At 47.2% G+C, this 26,812-nt stretch overlaps 1 protein-coding gene across 1 annotated transcript in view; it reads left to right on the plus strand.

The window, feature by feature from the left end:
* LOC143286512 (one cut domain family member 2-like) overlaps positions 1 to 11,469 on the plus strand; it is a 62,189-nt gene extending 50,720 nt beyond the window's left edge. Inside the window, exon 2 of the mRNA XM_076594095.1 lies at positions 10,979 to 11,469. Within this exon, the coding sequence (XP_076450210.1) occupies positions 10,979 to 11,265 (287 nt within the window). The 3' untranslated portion in view covers positions 11,266 to 11,469. The remainder of the gene's footprint in view (positions 1 to 10,978) is intronic.
* Positions 11,470 to 26,812: the final 15,343 nt, after the last annotated feature.

The following is a 26,812-nucleotide window of genomic DNA, read 5'->3' on the forward strand; positions in this document are numbered from 1 at the left end:
AGACACGATAGTCTTGGGTGTTATTCAGTGTGTGTGTGTGTGTGCGTGTGTGTGTGTGTTTGTGCGTGTGTGTGTGCGTGCATGTGTGTGTGTGTGCGTGTGTGTGTTTGTTCGTTCTGTTGTTTAACGTCTTTCCACAGTTGTGATTTTTTGGGGCAACTCTCTCCCTCTCTCTTCTGTGTGTGTGTGTGTGTGTGTGTGTGTGTGTGTGTGTGTGTGTGTGTGCGTGCGTGGTGGTGTGTGTGTGCGTGCGTGCGTACACACGTTGTGTATATATACATGTGCATGTATGTATGTGTGCGTATTGCATGACAGTAAAAGCTTTGGGTTTCTGATGTGCAGTTGATTTCTTTTTTGCCCCTCTTTCTTTATTTCTTATTTCTTTTTCTGATTGAGTTTGAAAATCGTCACTGTGCATACAGTTGCTTTGTATATGTATGTGTGCTGGGTGTTTGGGTCTTTCCTTGTGCCTCCCTGTGTTGATATTTTCGAGCGATCATGCTTTTGTCTGCGTTGAATCCGGCATGCTATTGCTTTGGCTTGCTTTGGCCCTTCATTCATTCATTCACATAATTATGCACACACAGTTATGTTTTTGTCTGAACACAAACGCCATTTATTTATCCATCCATTCATTCATTCATTCATTCACACACGACGCACAGAATTTCAAGTTTTTGTCTGAACACAAACGCCATTCATTCATTCATTTATTCATGAACTCGTTCGTTCGTTCGTTCGTTCGTTTGTTCACAGATACACTGGGCGAGGTTTATGTCGAAACACAAACGCCAGTTTTCCCATTCACAGTCTGTCTTTTCTTTGGGATTATTGTCTGTAAGTTATAAGGTGAGACAGGCACGCAGTCTCATTTCCACAGAGGGTAAAATAAAAAATAAAAATAAAAAAAGGGAGAGGGGCCAACTGGCCAACTGCAGAACGATATATGACTACAGTTTTATAGGACTTCAACCTTACGGGACTACAATTTTTAAAGGACTGCAGTATGTTTTTTTTGGGTTTTTTAATTATTTTTTTTATATGTCTGCAATGTGTATTGTTATATGACTTCAATCTTTTTCGTGGAAATGGCTCACTTTCGTGCTGTGCATACCGCATAGCTGTCGTCCGAACCTTTCCAAGGATCTGCACAAAAGATTGTCAGCCACTGATGATTATATGAACAAATATAAAGACAACTGCCTGGGGAGGGAGGGAGGGGGGGAGGGAGGGTTGGGTCATAGGGACACAGTAGTAACAAAGTGCTCAAAACCAACTTATCGACCAAATGATGGGCATTCCATAGTGTGTTCTGTTAGTCGGTGTGTTTCATGATAATTCACGTTGCTTCATTGGACTTTCACTTTCTTCCTGTGGTCGTTTGCATTCAGTTATCGCTGTTGTTATCGTTATCATCATCATCATTAAAAAAAATATATATATCTGAGCATGAAAAATGGTTTGTGTCGTGGCAGTGTTGTCCTAATTTCCTAGTTTCAAATGGTTGACGTCGTCATCGTGTGCATGTGTCTTGATAAGTGTTGTGGCGGTGGTATCGGAATTGCACTGGTGTGGCATGTGTTGTGGATTTAGTCAGGTAAAAAGAACAGTGCACCATTCACACTTGTCCCACAGTCTTGTCCAACCCATCACGGACCTTTGTAATAATGTCGATAGGAGTCAGGTGTTCAGTTGGAGGCCAGACAACAACAAGGTGGACATTGTATATATGTATGCATATACATATGATGGTGGTTTTTTTTTATTTTTAGAAGACATTTCACAACGCAGAATCAAAAGTTTAACATACCTGTATGTATAATTTTTATTATTCTGATAGTTTGGCATTACCATTTTCTTCAGCTGAAGTTTTTTTGGCGTGGTTAGGCTGTGAGGGAACTGAATTCACACCTATATCAGTGTCGCCCGGTCAGAATCGGAGAGCCTATACCACCAGTGAATATTGTCATCTGCATGCATACCTTCCCCTCATATCCACACTTTTGGGGAGCACAGGGTGGGAAGATCACACTTTCCATTCACGTCACGCCACAGGTAAGCTGGCAGTTGATAAAAGCAGAAGAAAAAGAAAAGAAAAGATAACAACAGCAGCAAGAACAACAGCATCTTGTTGGAAGACAGAAATAAACAACAACAGAAGAAAAAAGAAAGAAAGAAAAAAAAAAAAAAGAAAAGAAAAGATGACAGAAGAAAGCTTGGGGGGAAAAAAAAAGAAAAGAAAATGGAAGTTTTCCATTTTGTTGTCTGTCATCTTTAAAATGACGTCGTCTTTTGCTCCCTGTGCCCCCACCCCCTCTCCCTCCTCCCCACCATGTCTATCAGTCTGTTGCCCGCATGCTTCCCCTCCCCCCCCCCCCTTCAACCCCCCTCCCTCCCTTCCCTACCACCCCCCGCCCTTCCTATCCCACACACACCCACCTACCTCTCCTCCAACCCCACCACCACCCCCGAACCCCCTCCTACCTCCCTTTTCGCCCTCATCACCCGTCATCGTCAGATGCCAGTTATGACCAGCCCGATGTTTGTTTTGCCCCAACAGGTTCCGCGTTCAAACCCTCCTCCCCCAGCAAAATGGGCTATGGGCAGGCACAGGGCTACATGCCGGAAGGTGAGTTGGGGGTGATCCCCCCTGGCTAGCTGCCTGACCCACCAGACCAAAACCACAACAACGAGGAAAAAAAAAAAGAAAAGAAAAAAAAAGTCAACTCTGCCTTGAACTGCCCTCACAGTCGTTGTTAAAACAAAGCCGGATTGCTGGTAGCTCTCATCAGAGCCCTGTTCCTGTTAGGACATAACCGGCCTCGCAAGAAACTCAAGGCTTACAGCATATATATATATATATATATATATATATATATATATATATATATATATATATATATGAGGCACAGGTTTCGTTTCGGAAAAAAAAATTCCTTTTTTTTTTCTTTCGTTCCTATCTGGGTTTTTTTCGTTTTTTTCTTCTAATTATGTTTGTTTGTGTTCTTTTCACAACAGACGTCCTTTTGACCAAGCTAGCTTCCTTGTTTTGAGTTGTGTCTACTACTAAGCAAGCCTTGTTGGAAGTTTTGTGTTCACTTTATTATTATTGTTTATTTTATTTTATTTTATTTTATTTTTTTTGTTCCACTTGACACTAGTGGCAGCTTTGTGCAGCGAGTCACACACACTCAGCACCAGCCTCTCACAGCTAGCAGCGCAAGCACTTTTTTTTTTTGTATTTTTGTTTTTTTGTTTTTTTTGTTTCTTGCGCAGGGTCGTGAAGCACACGATGGTGGTAGCCAGCTTGTTTCTAGGCAACGGTCTGTAGAGGTTGTAGTAGCCTGGAGGGTTGTCTTTTGTCGAGCCATGGTTTTTGTGGATTTGTGTCTGTTGGTTGGTTGGTTGGTTGGTTGGTTCTCTCTGTCACTGTGTGTGTGTGTGTGTGTGTGTGTGTGTGTGCGCGCGCGCGTTTGTGTGTGTGCGTGCATGTGTCAGTCTTGTTGTTATGAATGTGTACGACTATATTGATGATAAAAGTTGTGTCTGTTGGTTCTGTGTTGCGCGTGTGTGCGTGGTGTGTGTGTGTGTGCGCGTGCGCGCGTATGTATATGTGTGTGTCTATTATGAAAGTGTATGATGATGCAGTTGATGAACTGACGTGCAAAACCCGTCACGCAAACAGCTTTCCTTTCAGAAGCTGGACCACCCAACAACCACGAGAACCTCCCCCCTCCCCCCCCCCCCCCCACACACACACAGACGACTTGAACCGATAGCAGGACAGCTTTTAATTAAACTACGACAAACTTATATATATATATAACAGAAGCAAAAGGTTCCAGTGATAACAGAGGAATGTGGAGAGTCAGGGGCCACAATCAAATCCCCCCCCCCCCCCCCCCCCCCCCACACACACACACCCCGAACTACTTCCCTTAAACACAAAAAATCAGAAATAACGCCATTGGAGAAAAAAAAGACAGGAAAAAAAACACCCAAAGTACAAAAAAAAAAAAAATCTTAAAAAAAAAAACGCGGCAACAAAAAGCAGATATTGTTCAGCTTCTATGGACGCTTAGACGGTGAAACTCGGTGCAAGAACAAGCGTCCATGGATGAACGGACGGACAAACAGATGGACAGATACAGGGAGAGGCAGATATGTAAAGAATAACACTCACACACACACACACACACACACACACACACACACACACACACACACACCACAAACAAACAAACGTGGAAAGCATCACAGAGACACGTGGAAAGCGTTTGAAAAGCGTCTACGGCATCATACAGAAACAAAGACACGTGGAAAGCATCACAAAAACACAAGTGGAAAGCATCGCGTGGAAAACATCATAAAGGACACGTGGAGAGAATTACAGAGACACGTGGAAAGACATGGAAAGCATAATAGAGAGACATTGAAAGACACGTGGAAAGCATCATAGAGACACGTGAAAAGCATCACAAGAACACGTGGAAAGCATTACAGACACGCGTGGAAAAACACATGGAAAGCATCAAAGAGACACGTGGAAAACATCGCAGAGACACGTGGAAAGACACGTGGAAAGCATCACAGGGACACGTGGAAAACATTACAGAGACACGTGGAACGACACGTGGGAAACATCACAGAGACACGTGGAAAACATTACAGAGACACGTGGAACGACACGTGGGAAACATCACAGAGACACGTGGAAAGCATCACAGAGACACGTGGAAAACACCACAGAGACACGTGGAAAACACATCAGAGACACGTGGAAAACACCCCAGAGACACCTGGAAAGACACGTGGAAAACACCTCCAGAGACACGTGGAAAGACGTGTAAAATACCATAGAGACACGTGGAAAACACCTCAGAGACACGTGGAAAACACCTCGGGATCACGTGGAAAGCATCACAGAGACACGTGGAAGACACATCAGAGACACGTGGAAAGCATCACAGAGACACGTGGAAAGCATCAGAGACACGTAGAAAAGAGACACGTGGAAAACACCACAGAGACACGTGGAGAGCATCACAGAGACACGTGGAAAGACATGTGGAAAACACTACAGAGACACGTGGAAAGCATCAAAGACACGTGGAAAACATCACAGAACGTGGAAAGCATCACTGAGACACGTGGAAAACGTCACTGAGACATGTGGAAAGCATTGCAGAGACACGTGGAAAACATCACAAAGACACGCGGAAAATATCACAGAGAGGTGTTGAAAGGCACGTGGAAAGCATTGCAGAGACACGTGGAAAACATCACATAGATATGTGGAAAGACACGTGGAAAGCATCACGAAGACATGTGGAAAGACACGTGGAAAGCATTGCAGAGACACGTGGAAAGACACGTGGAAAACATCACAGAGACACGTGAAAAGAAACGTGGAAAGCATCACAGAGACACGTGGAAGGACACGTGGAAAACATTAGAGACACGTGGAAAACATCACAGAGACACGTGGAAAGCATCACAGAGACACGTGGAAATCATCACAGAGACACGTGGAAAACACCTCAGAGACACGTGGAAAACATCCCAGAGACACGTGGAAAGACACGTGGAAACCCCCCCCTCCCCAGAGACACGTGGAAAACACCCCAGAGACACGTGGAAAGACGTGGAAAACACCCCAGAGACACGTGGAAAACGCCCCAGAGACACGTGAAATGATACGTGGAAAACACCACCGAGACACGTGGAAAGTATCACAGAGACACGTGGAAAGACACGTGAAAAACACCACAGACACGTGGAAAGCATCAGAGACACGTGGAAAGCATCACCCGGACACGTGGAAAACACCACAGAGACACATGGAAAGACACGTGGAAGACACCACCGAGACACGTGGAAAGCATCACAGAGACTCGTGGAAAACACCACAGAGACACGTGGAAAGTATCAGAGACATATGGAAAGACACGTGGAAAGCATCACCGAGACACGTGGAAAGCATCAGAGACACGTGGAAAGCATTGAAGACACGTGGATAGACACGTGGAAAGCATAGGAGACACGTGGAAAGCATCACCGAGACACGTGGAAAGCATCGAAGACACGTGGAAAGCATCACCGAGACACGTGGAAAGCATCGAAGATACGTGGAAAGTATCACCGAGACACGTGGAAAGCATCAGAGACACGTGGAAAGCATCACCGAGACACGTGGAAAGCATCAGAGACACGTGGAAAGCATCACCGAGACACGTGGAAAGCATCGAAGACACGTGGAAAGACACGTGGAAAGCATCACCGAGACACGTGGAAAGCATCAGAGACACGTGGAAAGCATCACCGAGACACGTGGAAAGCATCACCGAGACACGTGGAAAGCATCAGAGACACGTGGAAAGCATCACCGAGACACGTGGAAAGCATCAGAGACACGTGGAAAGCATCACCGAGACACGTGGAAAGCATCAGAGACACGTGGAAAGCATCACCGAGACACGTGGAAAGCATCGAAGACACGTGGAAAGCATCACCGAGACACGTGGAAAGCATCACCGAGACACGTGGAAAGCATCGAAGACACGTGGAAAGACACGTGGAAAGCATCACCGAGACACGTGGAAAGCATCAGAGACACGTGGAAAGCATCACCGAGACACGTCAAAGACACTTGGAAAGCATCACAAGGACAAGGACACATGGAAAGCATCGCAAGGACACGTGAAAAGAATAACAGAGATACGTGGACAGACAGATGGTAAGCATCATAGAGACACGTGGAAGGACACGCGGAAAACATTAGAGACACATGGAAAACATCACAGAGACACGTGGAAAGCATCACAGAGACACGTGGAAAACACCTCAGAGACACGTGGGAGGACACGTGGAAAACACCACAGAGACACGTGGAAAGACACGTGGAACACCTCCCCCCTCCCCCGTGATACGTGGAAAAAAACCCAGAGACACGTGGAAAGACACGTGGAAAACACCCCAGAGACACATGGAAAGACACGTGGAAAACACCACGGAGACACGTGGACAGCATCGGAGACACGTAGAAATCACCACAGAGACACGTGGAAAGACACGTGGAAGACACCACGGGGACACGTGGAAAGACACATGAAAAACACCACAGAGACACGTGGAAAGCATCAGAGAGACACGTGGAAAGACACATGAAAAACACCACAGAGACACGTGGAAAGCATCAGAGAGACACGTGGAAAGACACATGAAAAACACCACAGAGACACGTGGAAAGCATCAGAGAGACACGTGGAAAGACACATGAAAAACACCACAGAGACACGTGGAAAGCATCAGAGAGACACGTGGAAAGACACATGAAAAACACAGAGATACGTGGAAAGCATCAGAGACACGTGGAAAACACCACAGAAACACGTGGTAGACACCACCGCGACACGTGGAAAGCATCACAGAGACACGTGGAAAATATCAAAGACACATGTAAAGAGACGTGGAAAGCATCACCGAGACACGTGGAAAGACGTGGAAAGCATCACCGAGACACGTAGAAAGCATCAGAGACACGTGGAAAGCATCACCGAGACACGTGGAAAGACACGTGGAAAGCGTCACCGAGACACGTGGAAAGCATCACCGAGACACGTGAAAAGCATCACTGAGACACGTGCAAAGCATCACAGAGACACGTGGAAAGACACGTGGAAAGCATCACAAGGAAAAGGACACGTGGAAAGCATCGCAAAGACACGTGGAAAGCATAACAGAGATACGTGGAAAGACACATGGTAAACATCAAAGAGACACGTGGAAAGATACTTGGAAAGCACAGAGACACGTGGAAAGCATCACAGAGACATGTGGAAAGCACGCGAAACGTGTCACTTGGAGCGCCTCACAATCGCGCTACGGAAACAGGGCGTGTTTGAGATGTATGAATGGAGTTCCTGACGACAGAATGGTGCAGATTTTGAGAAAAAAAAAACAACCAATTGTTAACAGATCACCTGATAATTAAGACAGATATCACAGTAGAATGATTGTTAAGATTTTACCCAAGTTTTACACTTTCACTCAGATGCGCGCGCGCATGCGCACGCACGCTTTCGAAACGTGATTTTTTTTCTTCGTGAATGGCAGTTCGGGATATCAACCCAAGCTTTTTGGTTGCTTCAGATGCAGAAACCCGACTGAAGCCTGTTCTGTGGAGACATGGTTCATGCTCCATTTTACACATTTTCCGCGTTTTGTTGACATCATGTTGACATATTTCTGGTTGATGGCTGCTATCACGTTTTGACATTCCATCGACACGTGGACACTTTGTATAGACAAACTGACGCTATTTTGACCACGGGAGGAAGGTGGCAGTATGGTTAAGACGCTTATCTGCCAAATACAGTGTCCGTGAGGGTCTGGGTTCGAATCCCGCTCTCGCCTTTATATCTCCCACGTTTGACAGGAAAATCAAACTGTGCGCCGAATCATTCGGGTGAGACGAGATAAACCGAGGTCTCGTGTGCATCACGCACTTGGCGCACTGAAAAAGAACCCAAGGCACCGAGAGTGTTGTGTCCTCTGGCAAACGGGTTTTTTTTTTTTTTTTTTTTTTTTTTTCCAATGAAATCACTTTGATTGGTGTACAGTTGGGGTGACCAAGCGCGTAGGCTTTGTGCTGCTGGTCAGACATCTCCATAGCAGATGTGATGTAGTGTGTGTGTGGATTTGCCCGAACGCGGAGACGCACTCCTCGGGAAACTGAAACTGAAACAGAAAAAAAAAAAAAAAAACCCACAAAAAAAAAAACTTGACACGCGCTTGATGGCTGATAAGATTCATTGACACGGTGACGACACACGTTGACGTTTTGTGCACATGTTGACATTCTGTTCCATACAGGTTTTTCTTGCTGACACTCACTGGTCGTCCGAGTTAATTTTCTGACCCCTGTTTTTATGTTGACCTCTCTTTTGTTTTGGACACTGGCTCCTGTCGTGTGTCGACTAACACAGAACCCCTGGTGGGTATGGGTGTTGAACTCTTCTGGCACCTGTGGTGTGTTAACTCTGACCTCAGAACTATGACCCATGTTCGGTGTGTGTTGACCTGACATAGACCCCCTGCTGTGTGTTACACACTGACCCCTTGCTGTGTGTGTGTGTGTTGTTGACTTGACATAGACACCCTGCTGTGTGTGTGTGGACCTGACACCTGTGGTGTGTTAACTCTGACCTCAGAACTATGACCCATGTTCGGTGTGTGTTGACCTGACATAGACCCCCTGCTGTGTGTTACACACTGACCCCTTGCTGTGTGTGTGTGTGTTGTTGACTTGACATAGACACCCTGCTGTGTGTGTGTTGACCAGACATAGACACCCTGCTGTGTGTGTGTTGACCTGACACAGACCCCCTGCTGTGTGTTACACACTGACCCCTGCTGTGTGTGTGTGTGTTGACCTGACATAGACACCCTGCTGTGTGTGTGTTGACCTGACATAGACACCCTGCTGTGTGTGTGTTGACCTGACACAGACCCCCTGCTGTGTGTTACACACTGACCCCTGCTGTGTGTGTGTGTGTTGACCTGACATAGACACCCTGCTGTGTGTGTGTTGACCTGACATAGACACCCTGCTGTGTGTGTGTTGACCTGACATAGACACCCTGCTGTGTGTGTGTTGACCTGACATAGACACCCTGCTGTGTGTGTGTTGACCTGACACAGACCCCCTGCTGTGTGTTACACACTGACCCCTTGCTGTGTGTGTGTGTTGACTTGACATAGACACCCTGCTGTGTGTGTGTTGACCTGACTCAGACCCCCTGCTGTGTGTGTGTTGACCTGACACAGACTCTTTTCTGTGTGTTACACACTGACCCATGCTGCGTGTGTTGACCTGGCACAGATCCCTTTCTGTGTGTTACACACACTGACCCCTGCTGTGTGTGTTGACCTGACACAGACCCCTTTCTGTGTGTTACACACACTGACCCCAGCTGTGTGTGTATTGAACTGACACAGACCCCCTGATGTGTGTTACGCACACTGACCCCTGCTGTGTGTGTGTTGACCTGACACAGACCCCTTTCTGTGTGTTACACACTGACCCCTGCTGTGTGTGTTGACCTGACACAGACCCCTTTCTGTGTGTTACACACACTGACCCCAGCTGTGTGTGTTGACCTGACACAGACCCCTTTCTGTGTGTTACACACACTGACCCCAGCTGTGTGTGTATTGAACTGACACAGACCCCCTGATGTGTGTTACGCACACTGACCCCTGCTGTGTGTGTGTTGACCTGACACAGACCCCGTGCTGTGTGTTACACACTGACCCATGCTGTGTGTGTTGACCTGACACAGACCCCCTGCTGTGTGTGTGTTGACCTGACACAGACCCCCTGCTGTGTGTGTGTTGACCTGACACAGACCCCCTGCTGTGTGTGTGTTGACCTGACACAGACCTTTTTCTGTGTGTTACACACACTGACCCATGCTGTGTGTGTTGACCTGGCACAGATCCCTTTCTGTGTGTTACACACACTGACCCCAGCTGTGTGTGTTGATCTGACACAGACCCCTTTCTGTGTGTTACACACACTGACCCCTGCTGTGTGTGTTGACCTGACACAGACCCCTTTCTGTGTGTTACACACTGACCCCAGCTGTGTGTGTTGACCTGACACAGACCCCCTTCTGTGTGTTACACACACTGACCCCTGCTGTGTGTGTGTGTTGACCTGACACTGACCCCCTGCTGTGTGTTACACACTGACCCCTGCTGTGTGTTTGTTGACCTGACACAGACCCCCTGCTGTGTGTGTTACACACTGACCCCTGCTATGTGTGTTACACAGTGACCCCTGATGTGTTACACACTGACCTCTGCTGTGTGTGTGTGTGTTGACCTGACACAGGCCCCCTGATGTGTGTTACACACACTGACCCCTGCTGTGTGTGTGTTGACCTGACACAGACCCCCTGCTGTGTGTTGGCAGCCTGCAAGCGGAAGGAGTCGGAGCAGGACAAGCAGCCCGAGGAGAACCGGCCGCCCAAGAAGCCGCGCCTGGTGTTCACGGACATCCAGCGCCGCACGCTGCACGCCATCTTCAAGGAGACCAAGCGGCCGTCCAAGGAGATGCAGATGACCATCGCCCAGCAGCTGGGCCTGGAGGTCACCACGGTGGCCAACTTCTTCATGAACGCCCGCCGCCGCTCGCTGGACAAATGGCAGGACGACAACGGCAACAACAACCGCGACAGCGTCTCCTGCAACAAGAGCTAATCCCGCCCCCACCAGCGGCAGCTTCGGCCTCGGCCTTGGCCTTGGCCTCGGGCCTTTCTCTGTCTCCTCCTCCTCCTCCTCCTCCTCCTCCGCCACCGCCTCCAATAGCGATAAGCCTCCACAGCAGCTACGACAACACCAAGGGTGCTCCTACTCGTCGGACCTGCAACCACCACCACCACCACCTCCACCACCACCATCGCCACCGCCCTTTACACCACCACTACTACTACTGCCACTACTAAGGGGTGGTGGGGGGTTATGGTGGGGGTAGGAGGGTTGGGGCGGGGGGGGGGCGGGGGGCGTAGGAGATGGGGGTGGGTTGGTGGTAGTCGGGTACCGGCGTCACGGGTGGGGCTTGGTCGCTGACTGCAGTTGCGACTGAAACTCTTTTCTTTGTTGCTGGGTACCCCCCGCACACGTCTTCTGGTGAAGTCCCCTTAATGAATGAATTGAATTGAATTAATTAAAGCGACAAGAACGTTTCCAGGCAACTTCACTCAGTGCCAAGCAGTCGCCATTTTTTTTTTTTTTTTTTTTTTTGATGTTTTGTTTTACACCGTTGGGAGGGGCATAAAAAAAAAACCCAGAACGAAAACTGTTGTAGCCTCAGCAAACACTCTAGCAGCAGGTATCTGTGCAAAACCTCTTGGTGTGTGTGTGTGTGTGTGTGTGTGTGTGTGTGTGTGTGTGTGTGTTGTAGAACAACGTGACCCCAGGGTGGTGACAATGAAACTCTGTGTGTGTATGTGTGCGTGTGTGTGTTTGCGTGTGGTACATACGCGTGAGAAAAGACATTGGTTTTTTTTGTGTGTTTTTTTTTTTTTTTCAGACAATGAAACGTTGAAGCCAACAAAGAGACCCCTCTGCTCCAAACGGACTTGCAATATTTTGATGTTCACTATAATATTGATGATGTATTGATGATGTACTGATGATGTACTGACGATGATGCTTGTTGCGTCACTCAGCGGATGAACCAGGCTTGCTGTCTATGTGTCTGTCAGGCTAGCGATATTGGCGTCGTGCAATCTGGGTGGGGGAGGGGGAGGGGGAGGGCATGCGGGGGAGGCGGGAGGGGGGGGGGTCATCAGGTGGGTGTGGGGGAGGGAGACAGCATTAGTTAGTGCACTTGGGAGCTAATGAAACGTTTGATCTGCAACCAGGTCATCAGTGTAGTCAGTAGAATTCTGTGCTGCTTTCTTCACCTTTTCCCTGCGGCGGCTTGGTTCTTCTAGATACATACATAATATATATATATATATATATATATATATATATATATATATATATATTTATTTATTTATTTATATACATATATATATAATTATATATTTGTAGGTTGACTATTGTGACATAGTGACTCGGAATCTGTCTGATGTTCCCACCTGGTTTCATCAGTTTTGGGACTTTAAGCTGCTTTTTTTTTTTTTTTTAAAGCTGGTAGGGAACGGGGGGGGGGGGCATGGGGGGGGGATTATGTTTTATTGTATCTACATATATAACAGGCTGTGAAACTAAGTGTCTCTTCACTGTCGCAATGATCAGTCACCGCTTTACGACGAGTGCCGGACCAAATTGCCAGTCACAAAAACAAACGCGCCCAGCTCACCCCAGCAGTGGTGAATGGAAAGGAAAGGTCGGTGTTCAGCTTCTGACCCCCGGATTGCACTCCAAAAGATAATAATGTTCACAGCTGTGAGGGATCAGCAGTCAGACCCCACAAGAACGGCAGGTCGACTGTGTGAAGACAACAGATTGCAGAGATCAAACGTTTAGAAACCCTTAAGCTTGCATAAATTTGTTTATTCAAAAAGAAAGAAAGAAAAAGAATCGAGTGGACATTATTACGATTGCATACAGACATGTTTCTTAAAAATCGTCATCAACCGGGGTGGCTATTTTTTACGCTTGCCTATAATACAGATATGTTTCAAAATAGCTTCAGTGTAAAGTGAGTGATGCAGAACGATGGTGATGATGAAAAAAAAAAAAACCATCGCAAGTTTGGAATATTTGTAGAGGAGGGCAGGGGTCTAGAAAAACGAATTGGTAATGATAATAAGGAAAGAAAGAAAGGTGGGGAGGGAGGGGTGTGTGGTGGAGATGAATGGTGTGATGCTGGTGGGTTATTTAGTTCCACCCGCACACTGGAATGACCGTCCACTGGGCTTTGTGCAATGACATTTTTTTGTTCCACTGATTTGTTGGCACGGATTTTTTGTGTGGGTTTTTTTTTTTTTTTAAATCTTTGTTGACATGATAGCACCATGGCAGTGATTGCTCTAAAGACAATTTAACAGTGTATGCATGTGTATTAGCTGGTGTGAGTAAAGGTCCAAGCAGTCAGCCACAGTCTAGTACCTTCACTGGAGGATTCACTCCTGTCTTGCACGCACTTTGTGAGTTTTTTGTTTTTGTTGTTTTAATTGATTTTATGATAACGGATACATTAGATCAACTCACTGCGCTGTATGGGGAAAGAGGGTGGTGGTGGTGGTGGGTGGGTGGGTGGGTGGGTGAGGCGGGGTTAGGGGTTGGGGGGGGGGGGGGGTGATTCGGTTCTCTTCCTTATGTTTCCTGACAATGCCTTTGATTTTTGGACCAGCACAGACCATGGTTTGTTCTCTCCATATTCACAGGGAGTTTCCTCTGGTCTCACCGCCTTCAGGCCCCCTCCATCACTCCCCCTCCCATACCCCCCTCCCCACAAAACCCCCAACCCCCCAGTCCCCTGCTCCCATCTCCTTCTCCTGCCCCTGTCCCCTTCCCACTCCATCCCTTGCCCTCCCCTCCCCCCATTCCCCCCACCTGCTCTGCCTCAGACTTTCTGCAAGAGATACAGTTGACCTGATCCACCGAGAACCATGGTTGGCATGGTTACAATCGGTGCACTGGTCACTGGTCCGGTAGAAGTGTAGCTTTCCACTTGTGGTATTATGAGCTGTGTGTGTGTGTGTGTGTGTATGTCAGCGTGTACGTGTGTGCAGTCTTTTTTTTTTTTTAAAGTGGCGAAAGAAAACCGCCATTTGCCCGCAGTTCTTGGGACTTTTTGAGAGGATCCTTTTTTTAAAACCTCTCTGTGCAATATCTGGTTTGTGCCACCTTTGAGGGCCTGTGTATATTATTATTATTATTATTGAACTGTGGGTTTATTCCAGATCTGGAGAAAGTGGGGGAGAGAAACGACTTTTGAATGTGTCATGTTATGTTCGATGGTAGTGATAAAACTTAAGTGTCCGCACTGTCCAAACACTTGTACCATGTGTAGCCGTCTTGTCATGTTTGTTGGGTTTTTTTTTTTTTGTTATTCTTTTTTCCATAAAAAGTCAAGGGCAATAATGGACCACAGCCTCAGCCACGTGACGTCATGGGCAGCAAATATGTGACGATTGCTGGTGAGGGGAGCGACGCGGCGTGGCTACGACCCGTCATGTTGACCAACAAGCGTGTATGTGTGACAATCCGTCAAGCTGTGACGGGGGGGTAGGTAGGAGGACACAAAGTCTGGCAGCTCTGGAACGTCGCCCACATCACCGGCGTCTCCAGCCAGTCAGCCAGGCAGGCTAGTCATCGTTCTCTTCCCCTCCCTGCAGCCATCAGTCATCGTCATCTGTTCGTCTTCGTTCTTTTTTTTTTCTTTTTTTTTCCTGGAGAGAGAGAGACGTTATAATGTGTCAGGAAGAAAACGGATTAACAATTGTTTTGAGCTGGTCAGACGCGAGGGTGGAGGATGTGCATGTTAGATCTGTTGACCAAAAAAAAAAGAACCTTGAAGCTAACTGGGCACTTAATTAAACCAGCTGGACAGTCCACTCTATGCATTGCTACGTCCTGGAAGAAACCAGTTTGATTGCAGCCAGGTTTAGTGTTTGCTGGTAGATGTGTTCATAGTTTGCTGTTTACCCATCTTCAAAGGAATGTGCCGTCGCTGTTTACAAAGGTTTGGAAGGATTGTTCGGTTATTTCCTTCAAGTGCATCCATTCCTTCATTTGCCACACCGTTGAAAATATGTCTTCGGTTTTTTTGGTTTTTTTGTTTTGTTTTTGTTTTTTAAAATTTCGTTTACAGTTGTTGCTTGCCATATTCAGTGCAGTTTCTTCTTTTTGACAATAATGACAAATGTAGTTTTGCGAAAAAATGAAATGTTTATTAGGTTCAAAGATCTGACAAGTCTGCTGTTGTATCTCACACACTGTTTGATATCTGAGGCTATTCCTATGAGCAACGTTCCTGTATCTCTCACAGTTCTCAGAGACTTAAAATACGTCACAGTGGTCATCAACGCCCCCACCTTCCCAATGCCCCATTCCTTGACCTCTTGTGTCGGAGTCCTCCCTTCAGTCCCACGTTTGTCAGACATCTCCGTATTCCGAAATCTGTCACAGACTTTCCCGCATCCCAGCATCTGTCATAGACACAACCACATTCTGACATCTTTCAGATACTTTCTCACGTTCCCACATTTGTCAGACTTCCCCACATTCCAGCATGTACCAAAGACTTCCCAATATCCCTACACATGTCAGAGACATCTCCACATCCCCACACATGTCAGAGACGTCTCCACATTTGTCAGACATCTCCACACACACCCACATGTCAGAGACATCTCCACATTTGTCAGACATCTCCAGAATCTTTCGTATGTCAGAGAAATCTCCACATTTGTCAGACATCTCCACATCCCCACACATGTCAGAGACATCTCCCCATGTCAGAGACATCTCCACATCCCCACACATGTCAGAGACATCTCCCCATGTCAGAGACATCTCCACATCCCCACACATGTCAGAGACATCTCCACATTTGTTAGACATCTCCACAATCCCTCGTATGTCAGAGACATCTCCATCCCACATACGTCAGAGACATCTCCATCCCACATATGTCAGAGACATCTCCACATTCCCACCCACGTTGATGACTTCCTGAATTCTTCAGATGTCTCACATTTTGAAAAACGACACAAACGTTCAGGAACCCTTGCCCCACCCGACGTGTGCACAATAGGCAGCGTGTTCGCATGGTTTTGGATGTAAACAAGTACACAAGGGAGTCGACAAAAGGGATAACGTAAATGGTTCGGGAGATGGAAAAGGGAAATTTGATGACGAAAAATAAAAAGCAATTTCGGTGATGAAGAGATCGATCCCATTAGAAATAACCAGACCAGCCGGGCCTGGGGAAAACAGTACGTTTGTGGTCTTTGATCTTGAGTGAAATCACTCAACACAGCCAGTTTTTGAAGAGCGATTCACAAGTATAGTCAGCCAGCAATGCAATGATTGGGTTCATAGTTCAGCTTATTGCCCTGTTAAACAATCTTCGGTTTGGGAAAAAAAAAAGAAAGAAAAAAAAAAAGATGCTGTCAAAGATGTCAAAAGATGCTGTCAGCGATTGCCATATGAATGATGTGCACTCAGCAATAATAGAGGTGGTTGGTTGTTGCCCATGCAGAAAGAAGCAGGATGATGACACTCTTGAGATGTGCTTGTGATAATCCATAGAAATCCCCCAGTTGCACCCACCCCCACGCCCCCCCGACCCATCTGTCTCTCGCTCCTCACCTTAAGAAGGAAGAATTTTCAGAAACGTTGATAATATTGATATAATAATTTTCGCGTTTGCGTGTGTGTTTTTTTTTTTTTTTTTTTTTTTTTTTTTTTTTTTTTTTTTGCATAGGTGTTTTCTGTGTAAACCATAGCTGGATCTTACAGTAATGATGGCCAGTGGCCTGTCACACTGTCTGCAAGACACGATGTCTGTAGCTGTGTCGCCACTCCCGCCTGGACCTCTGACCTGGAGTTGCACGGCGGGGTGGTGGCAGTGGCATCGCATCAGCAGGTGTCTGTAGACCAGGGAGGTAGGGGACGGGATGCAGAGCTAGGTGATGGGGATGGACCGTGATGAAGAAGAGGAGGGGAGGAGGAACCCTCAGCGACACACGTGTTCTCTGAGAGTGGTCATTGGAGATGGAGGGTATGGGAGGGGGGGGGGGAGATTTCATTTGCGGGGAAAAAAACAACAGAAAAATGTGGTGCATGCAGGAATAACAAGGATGCCGTTAGTGGCAAACGTCAGCACAACTTACTGTCTCATTATTATTATTATTATTGTTGTTGTTATTGTTATTACTTTGGAGGGCTAGTTCCCTGGCTCAATTGTCAGCACATTCCTAATTCGTGACATAATTTATTAGGCCAAGAATTGTGCAATATTTTTTTCTGTTCTGTTTTGTTGTAATTTATTCATTCCAAAGAGTCCACAATACAACTTTTTTTGTGACGAATGATCTACAAATTGGTGTTGTGTTTTATTCAGTGATTTTGTATTGATTTGTGTGTATGTTTTGTTTGATGTTGGTATTTTTCTCTGAAAGAATATTGGCCATTTGTTGTAGCTCCGCTTTTTTTCTTTTTTCTTTCTTTTCTTTTTTTTTTTTTTTTTTTTTTTTTTTACTTCTTGTCTGTCAATGATAGCCGTAGCTTCAAGTGCTGTTTATTACTGTGCATTATCGCGTAAGATTGATTTGATATATTTTTTCATCCCATTTCCTTTTGTTTTGTTTTGTTTTTACCCATGCCCATGTTGTTGGGTTTTTTTGCATTCCCTGAATGTGACTGATTTTGACGAGAAGATCAATTATACAAGTCTTTTGAGCCGTTGCGCACTTCCATGCATGTGTCTTGTTGTGTGTCGCAAGGTCGCTTTTCTTTTACATAGCACTTCCATGTCGGACACCACACGACAAACTGACCAGTTCCAGTGATATAGATGGTCACTTGTGGAGTTGATTAAGGCACCGCACTGAATCTCACACCAACTAAACTAATCGACCATCGATAGAGAAAAAGACACCCAAGCTTGGAAACGATGTCTTTATGTTTCTCTTGATTAATGTATTTTTAGGCTTTCAACTGAATGATCGTTTCGCTGATAAAGGGTTGAGCATAATTTTAACCCACACTGAGGCGGATAGGTATGTCCTGCTTGCGTCAGCTATGGTTCCATACATGTTGCGGAGCCTAGGGAAGGTATCTTCTTGACCTGCAATACTCGACGAGTCCGAATCGCCTTGTTCAGCTTTGAGCAGTCGGTTTTGTTTTGTGTTTTGTGTTTTTCCTTTCTTTCTTTTCCTCTGAGGGCAGGTTTTGGTTTTGTCTTCTTGGTCTTTTTTTGTCTTTTTTTTTTTTTTCGTTGTTTTGCAAATTGTTTTCTTCCAGCATTGTCTTCCCGTTTGAGAACAACAATAACAAAAAACAACAACAAATGTCATCGTAATGAAGAAGAGTTTACAAATAAAGGGAACAGTGCACTTTTTTCCCCTTTCCTGTTGGTTTCTCGGGGTAAATAATATGTAGAGGAGGCTACAACCAGCGAAAGCTGAGGAAGAGAGAGATTGGGAGCACTCGAGTATGGCTGCCTACATGGCGGGGTAAAAGCGGTCATACACGTTAAAAAAAGCCCACTCATGTACATACGAGTGAACTAGGGAGCTTCGGCCCACGAACAAAGAAGACTAGGAGAGGAGGTAGCAGGGCAGCTGAGGCGAGTTTCCCTCGTGCTAGGTTCTCGCGATGCAGGCTAGGAAAGCGCATTTCTTTTTCTTTTCCCACCTCGCGGCAAGAGTGGCTAGGTTCTCGCGAGTCAAGGCTGGGTAACCTTCAGAGCAACTTTGCCGCGAGGTACGGATAAAAAAAAAGAACCTACTTTTCGCCTCCCATACGTTTCTCAGTGCATATATTGTACTCTTAAAGCGCTACATAAGTATCCGTATCGTTCATACTCCTCGCCCTCGCCACTAGCACGTGAACGTGCACGCGAGTAGGAAACACGTCTCTGGAGTCTGTCACTGGGTTTTAGGAAGTAAGACTGGTTGTCTGTCTGTCTCTGAACTGACCTGTGCCCTGTTCGGTGTGTCCTCATCTGGACACTTCCCTGCAGCATGAATGGCCGAGGAGTGGTGGGGAGGTTGGGATCGTTGAGGTCAATCTGCAAGCTCCCTGGATTGATGCACCCATGTCCAAGTCATGCAGACCTTTATTTATTCAATGAATATCTTTTGAATTGAATTAAAAACAAAAACCTTTTTTTTTTCTTTTTTTTAAACGCCGTGTTCCGTCCTGTAGATCGCGATGCGTATGCTTATGTCATGGGGAAGAAACATGTATATATACATCCATGCAAAAATACACACACACATACACACACACACACTCGCGCGAGCGCGCGATACTCCAACCATAATACCAGTTAAGAGTTATGTACTGTTTCAGTGTGTGGGCGCTGAGTCAAACTACACACCACGTGTGTAATGGCGAAGGAGCGAGGCGGAGCCCTGGTGCATGCCGGTTGTGGCCCACGGGGAAGAGGTGGGGGGGGGGGGGGGGACGATGGGCCGGGAAGTGCGGGGAAAGGGTTCTCATTCCATGCAATAACTCTACGTTGATCTTTTTCTTTCTTTCTTACTCCCTGCGATCTCATTGGCCTTGCCACCTTCTGGGTCGCCCCCAACAGTGGAACTGAAACTTTACTGTATGCTGTATATAATTTTATATAGATCACCTTGATCCTCATTGCTGTACATATATATCTATATACACCACGGTTCTTTTTTTTTTCCCCCTCCTCCGAAAAAGGTGCGGTTTCTTGGCCAGTCTGCGTTGCATCAGTCCAGAGTCTTCTTCACTTGACTAAGCTGTAAATATTTCTTATTCTGACTATTGTGTAAATAGCTTCCGCGTTCTTGGTATCCATCGGGTTGTCCCTTGAGCTTGGTCACCGTTTGGGGACTGTCCACTGGAGTGCTCCATCTGTCAATCTCTGGGTAGTCATCTGTCTCTGGGTAGTCATCTGTGTCTCCTGTCTCTGCGTAGTCATCTGTCTGGGTAGTCATCTGTCTCAAGGTAGACATCTCCACCTGTCTCTAGGTAGTCGTCTGTTTCTGGTTAGTCGTCTCCACCTGTCTGTCTCTGAATCAAAGTCTCCATCATCCTGAACTCTTCTCCTAAGGCATGTCCGAACTGGCCTCCAGCATGCCAATCATGAACTAAACGCCACAGTGAGCTCTGAAGACAACAGGGGCTGTTCACCATCCGTGTCCATGGATCGACATCAGGTTGACCGCGCCAGTATCCATCCATTCCCTTCTCTGGAAGTAACGTCCGGACTATGTAACGATGATGATCATCGTTCGCCATGTTTGTTTCTGCGGCGGCTGCTCCTCCTCCATCCGTTCACTGGGATGAACTAGCTACATCGTGAAGACGGTTCACCCGTCTGCTGTTTCCTTGTCCACTGCTCACACTGGGATGATCTAGCACATTGTCTTTGAAGACTGTTCCGCCAGTGTTAGGTCTCTTGTAACCACTGCCCTTCCCCCGGGCCCCCATCCCCAGCACTCCTGGAGGAACCAGCAAATTGTCTGTGCACGAGGGAGCTCCTGTGTCTCCCAGCGAGCCCCCATCCCCCCCCCCCTACCTGCCACCCCCTGTGAGGAAGGCCCTCCGGTGATATTTTGGACTGTCTAAAGAGTCCCTGGTGGTAAGTCCTGCTCTGGCACTGGCACTGGCAGTGCCAGACTGACCTGACCTTAACCACGTCGCATGTCGGCGTTAATTGTGGAATGTGCTGCATTCTAGTTGCCCTGTCCATCGGCTCTTGTCCCTGTAGCTGACACTACCCTGTGTACATACATATAAATATATATACACACTACATAATCATGGCGATATGAGAATGAGGCGCGAAAAGCACTTTGGCATTAATAAAACAAAACAAAAACTTTTTCTGTTTTCTCTCTGGTTCCCACCCCACCCCCACCCCCAACCACCAGGAAAAACAAAAGCAAGCAAATAAACACCCACACCCCCAACCAACATGAAAAACAAAAACAAGCAAATAAACACCCACACCCCCAACCAACAGGAAAAACAAAAACAAGCAAATAAACACTCCCACCCCCAACCAACAGGAAAGACAAAAAAACAAGCACCCCCACCCCCACCTGCCAAGGAGAACAACGACACGTGGGGGTGCTTGTGTGTTTGGTTTTGGATTTTTTTTTTCATTTTTTTTTTTCATCATATACAAGCCTTAAAATGACATCAAGAAGTTTTATGATTATGTCCACTGCTACTGATTTCTGTTTTTGTCAGACTGCAAAAGATGTTTATTTGGGATTATTTTACACTGTTTTTTACTCGGTGTTTTGTTTTTTTGTGTTTTTTTTTTTAATTTTCAAATATTGTCATGTGATTTGGAAAAGTTATTATATGATTGTGGTCGCTCAGATCTGATGATAAAACGTCTGAATTCTCCGAAGTTCTCTTGGTTTGAGCAATCTAATGCTTTTTGCTTTTTTTTTTTTTTTTTTAATCTCTTTCTAGTGTGTGTGTGTGTGTGTGTGTTTGCGTGGCATACAACTCGCTGTGTGGGTGAGGCAAGGGGGTGGGGAGGGAAAGGGGGTGGGGGGGGGGGGGGTAAAGAACAGCGATAACCACCTACAATCTGAAGCCACATTTTGTTGTTCCCACCTGTGTGGTTGAGGAACAGCGAGTGGCGTGTGTTCGAGCACCAGAGCGTTGATGTTGGGGTACGTGTGGTCAGAGCCATGGCCTGTACTGTGGCCGTGCTGACATGGGGCCGGGTTGCACGAGTGATCGTCGTGGCCAGGGGCGCGGTGGACGAATGGTTAGAATGCTGGATTCTCACCCGAGTGTCCTCCTGGGTTCGATCCCCCGTCTCGGTGATCCCCGGATGGGTTAAGGGTGGAGATTATTTTTTTCCCCGATCTACGAGGTCAGCATATGTGTGCAGACCTGCTAAGGCTTGAACCGCCCCCCCCCCCCCCCTGTCTTGTGTATACACGCATGCTGAAGAGCAAAAACGCACGACAAAGATCATATAATCCATGTCAGCGTTCGGTGGGTTATAGAAACAAGAACACACCCAGCATGCACATCCCCGAAACGGTGTATGACTGCCTTACACGACGAGATAAAAAGGGTCAAACACATAAAATCCCATTTGTAGATACAAGTGAACGTGGGAGTAGCGGCCCTCAAACAGAAAAAAAAAGGCAGCGGTAAGTTGCAGCATTAAGAATGTTCCTAAGTGTATTGAATTAGAGTATTATATTGAGTCAGGGACGTTCTTAACCCGTTCTCCAAAGCTCGCACGAGCAAACCGAACCATCGGTCCTGATATTCAACACCAGTGGACTGTCGCAAAGTGTACCCTGTGGTGGTCATATACGTCACGTTTCGCCAACGCGAATTTTGCCCACGCGCTGTTTCGTCAATGGGTGTTTCTCATACAGATTGTCAAATTCGTTCGTTTCGTGTACACTTTGTGCACCAGACTTCACTGCTATAAACATCCACTTACATTTTGATCGAGTGTTGTTGTTTTTTGTTTAATTGATCAACAGCGGTTTAAAGATTGGTCAGTAGCTTTCTCGTTGTTTTCTCTCTCCTCGCCTGTTGGCGAAACCACATTATGTTGAGTGCGTAGGTGAAACGAATCTGAGTATGTAGGTGAAACGAATCTGAGTATGTAGGTGAAACGAATCTGAGTATGTAGGTGAAACGAATATGATAGGTGAAACGAATCTGAGTATGTTGGTGAAACGAATATGACTATGTAGGTGAAACGAATCTGAGTATGTAGGTGAAACGAATATGAGTATGTAGGTGAAACGAATCTGAGTATGTAGGTGAAACGAATATGAGTATGTAGGTGAAACGAATATGAGTATGTAGGCGAAACAAATAGGAGTATGTTATGAGTGTGTAGCCGAAACGAATCTGAGTATGTAGGCCAAACGAATCTGCTGTTGACACGATGAAGGAAAAGGAAGGGAGTAGTTTTGGAGAATAAAGCGGAGGCAAAACGCGTGTGGGCGAAAGGTGCATTGGCAAAATGTGTAGGCAAAACGCGTGCAAGCGAAACGCATATAGGCAAAACGCGTGCAAGCGAAACGTTTCTAGGCAAAACGCGTGTGAGCGAAACGTGTTTATGCAAAACGAGTGCAAGCGAAACGTATATAGGCAATACGCGTTGATGCAAAACGCGTGCTCGCGAAACGTGTGTTGGCAAAACGCGTGTAAGCAGAAAATGTGTAGGCGAAACGTGTGGATCGCATGTGGTCTCCGGTTAACAGTAGACAACACTAGTGGGCACCTAGTTCAGCAGTATCTCACCCCCCACACACAACCACCACCCCCACCACCACCACCACTTGCCGCATCCATCGTGGTCTATCCTGTCCGTGCTGTGAGCCGTGATGTACATTACTACAGTGCTGCACTTGATCCGTTCATTCACCCTTCAGTTCATTCCGTTCGCTGAGTTCCGCTTTGAAGCAGACGGTTTGAGTCTGTGTTTTATCGATGATATATGTGTTTATGTACCTGTTCGATGACCACGCCTTGGCCGTTCTGAGGGACTTATCAGATGACTGACTGACTGACTTACTGACTGACTGGCCGCAGCATGCTTTTTGCAGTGCCGTTCCGGAGGTGTTTTGTAACGGTGTCGTCCTGTGTTCTGTTCCACCGCGCCTTTGTCCTGTCCTTAGGGTTCACCACCAGTGGAGCTGTTGACGTCACGTACATGGCGCGTCCCAAAAAATGAGCTGGCTGTAGTCGAGGCTGCCGATTCTGTGATTCTCAATTACTGCGCGGAACTGTCGTCATCATCATAGTCGTCGTCGTCGTCGTCGTCGTCGTCGTTGTTGTTACGTCCTATCTGTGTGTATTGTGTCGCCGTTGCGGTTGTCTATCTTATTTGTCTTGGTTACCGAAAACTGCGAGAGAACTGAGCTTGCATTGGTATGGCAGGGCTTGTCTTTCTTTCTCGCGTGGTGCAGCTGTCAGGACTGTGGGCGTCTGAAGTGACCGTAACTCCCCTTTTCCCAACCCCCCACCCACCCACACACACACCACCTCCGAGATAAGGGTCATCACAGGGAGCAGTTTTTTTTTTTTGTGGGGAAGTTATGGGTAGGGGTGATGTTACTTTGGCATTGGCACTCAGTGTGTGTGTGTGTGTGTGTGACACGGGGATTAACTTTTTCAAGGTAGAGAGCAAGTGTTGAAAGGAGGAAAGAGGGGTGTGGTGAGGGGGGTTGTGGGAGGGGGGGGAGGGGGGAAGCGGCAGTGTAGTGTGGGAACCAACGTGACCCTTCCCTCCTCCACCCTCTCTCCTCTATTATCTCTCTGTCATCTGCAGTGATCTGCATCCTCCCACCTCCACCCTCCCTACTTCTTACCTCCAAGGCCCTCACCCCCCCCCCCACCCCCCACTCTCCCTCTCTCGTCCCCTATGTCATCACTCCCCCACCCCCCCATCTCCCTCTCTCGTGTCTGTCTCTCTTTCTCGCTCTCTCTCCCTCTCTCTCCCGCTCTCCCTTTCTCTCTCTCTCTCTCACCCCTCTCTCTCCCTCTAGAGCCCTCTCCTTCTCTCTCCCCCCCTCTCTCTCATCTGTCTTGCCCTCCCCCCCCAACCTTTCCCTCCTTATTCTTGGTCTCCACACTCTCTCCCAACCCCCCCCCCCCCCATTTCTCCCTAATTTCTGCTGTCCTCGCCCCCATTCTTCAACTTCCCATTCCTCTCCACTACCTTTCAGCCTGCCCTTCTGTCTCCTATACCCTTCCCCATACCCCCCCCCATACCCCCCTCTACCCCCCCCCCCTTCCTCCTCTTCTGTCTCATCCCCACTATACTTTTCCTCAAACCTCAAAACCTTTTTCCCCAAGACCGAAAACTGCCAGAGAACTGAGCTTGCATCTAACTAGTAGTTAACTACCTATTTAAGTGCGAACCTCAAAATGTCCAGTTCCTTACGCCTGCCCGTCTGGATCTGGTACCCTTTCCCCAAACACAGCCTCACACACACACACACACACACACTCTGTCTGTCTCTCTCTGTCTCTGTCTCTTTCTTTCCGTCTCTCCATTATCCTTCCCCCAGCCCCATCCCCCCCCTCCTTCCTCATCCCAAGTATCCTTCCCTAGACCCTGTCCTCTCTCCAGTCTTTATTTCCCTTCCCCTAACTCTCCTCTCTCTGTCTGTCTGTCTGTCTGTCTCTCTCTCTCTCTCTCTCTCCAGTCTCTATTTCCCTTCCCCTAACTCTCCTCTCTCTGTCTGTCTCTCTCTCTCCAGTCTCTATTTCCCTTCCCCTAACTCTCCTCTCTCTCTGTCTGTCTCTCTCTCCAGTCTCTATTTCCCTTCCCCTAACTCTCCTCTCTCTGTCTGTCTCTCTCTCTCCAGTCTCTATTTCCCTTCCCCTAACTCTCCTCTCTCTGTCTGTCTGTCTCTCTCCAGTCTCTATTTCCCTTCTGCTAACTCTCCTCTCTCTGTCTGTCTCTGTCTCTCCAGTCTCTGTTTCCCTTCCCCTAACTCTCCTCTCTCTGTCTGTCTCTCTCTCCAGTCTCTGTTTCGCTTCCCCTAACTCTCCTCTCTCTGTCTGTCTCTGTCTCTCCAGTCTCTGTTTCCCTTCCCCTAACTCTCCTCTCTCTGTCTTTCTCTCTCCAGTTTCTATTTCCCTTCCCCTAACTCTCCTCTCTCTGTCTGTCTCTCTCTCTCCAGTCTCTATTTCCCTTCCCCTAACTCTCCTCTCTCTGTCTGTCTCTCTCTCTCCAGTCTCTATTTCCCTTCCCCTAACTCTCCTCTCTCTCTGTCTGTCTGTCTCTCTCCAGTCTCTATTTCCCTTCCCCTAACTCTCCTCTCTCTCTGTCTGTCTGTCTCTCTCCAGTCTCTATTTCCCTTCCCCTAACTCTCCTCTCTCTGTCTGTCTCTCTCCAGTCTCTATTTCTCTTCCCCTAACTCTCGTCTCTCTGTCTGTCTCTCTCTCTCTCCAGTCTCTATTCCCCTTCCCCTAACTCTCCTCTCTCTGTGTGTGTCTCTCTCTCCAGTCTCTATTTCCCTTCCCCTAACTCTCCTCTCTCTGTCTGTCTCTCTCTCTCCAGTCTCTATTTCCCTTCCCCTAACTCTCCTCTCTCTCTGTCTGTCTCTCTCTCCAGTCTCTATTTCCCTTCCCCTAACTCTCGTCTCTCTGTCTGTCTCTCTCTCTCCAGTCTCTATTTCCCTTCCCCTAACTCTCCTCTCTCTCTCTCTCTCTCTCTCTCTCTCTCTCTCTCTCCAGTCTCTATTTCCCTTCCCCTAACTCTCCTCTCTCTCTCTCTCTCTCTCTCTCTCCAGTCTCTATTTCCCTTCCCCTAACTCTCCTCTCTCTCTCTCTCTCTCTCTCTCTCTCTCTGTCTCTCTGTCTCTCTCCAGTCTCCATTTCCCTTTCCCTAACTCTCTCTCTGTCTGTCTCTCTCTCTCCAGTCTCTATTTCCCTTCCCCTAACTCTCGTCTGTCTGTCTGTCTCTCCCTCCAGTCTCTATTTCCCTTTTCTGACCCTCGTTCTCACCTCCAGTGTCTAATCTCGAGCGTCCACCACAACCCTCCCCCTCCTTCCCCCTCCCCCCCCCCCCCACTCTCTCGTCGCCCCTCTCTGTCTCCCCCCTCTCCCCCATTTCCCTCCTCTGCTC

Source organism: Babylonia areolata, chromosome 10, assembly GCF_041734735.1.
Source record: "Babylonia areolata isolate BAREFJ2019XMU chromosome 10, ASM4173473v1, whole genome shotgun sequence".
Lineage (NCBI taxonomy): Eukaryota > Metazoa > Mollusca > Gastropoda > Neogastropoda > Buccinidae > Babylonia > Babylonia areolata.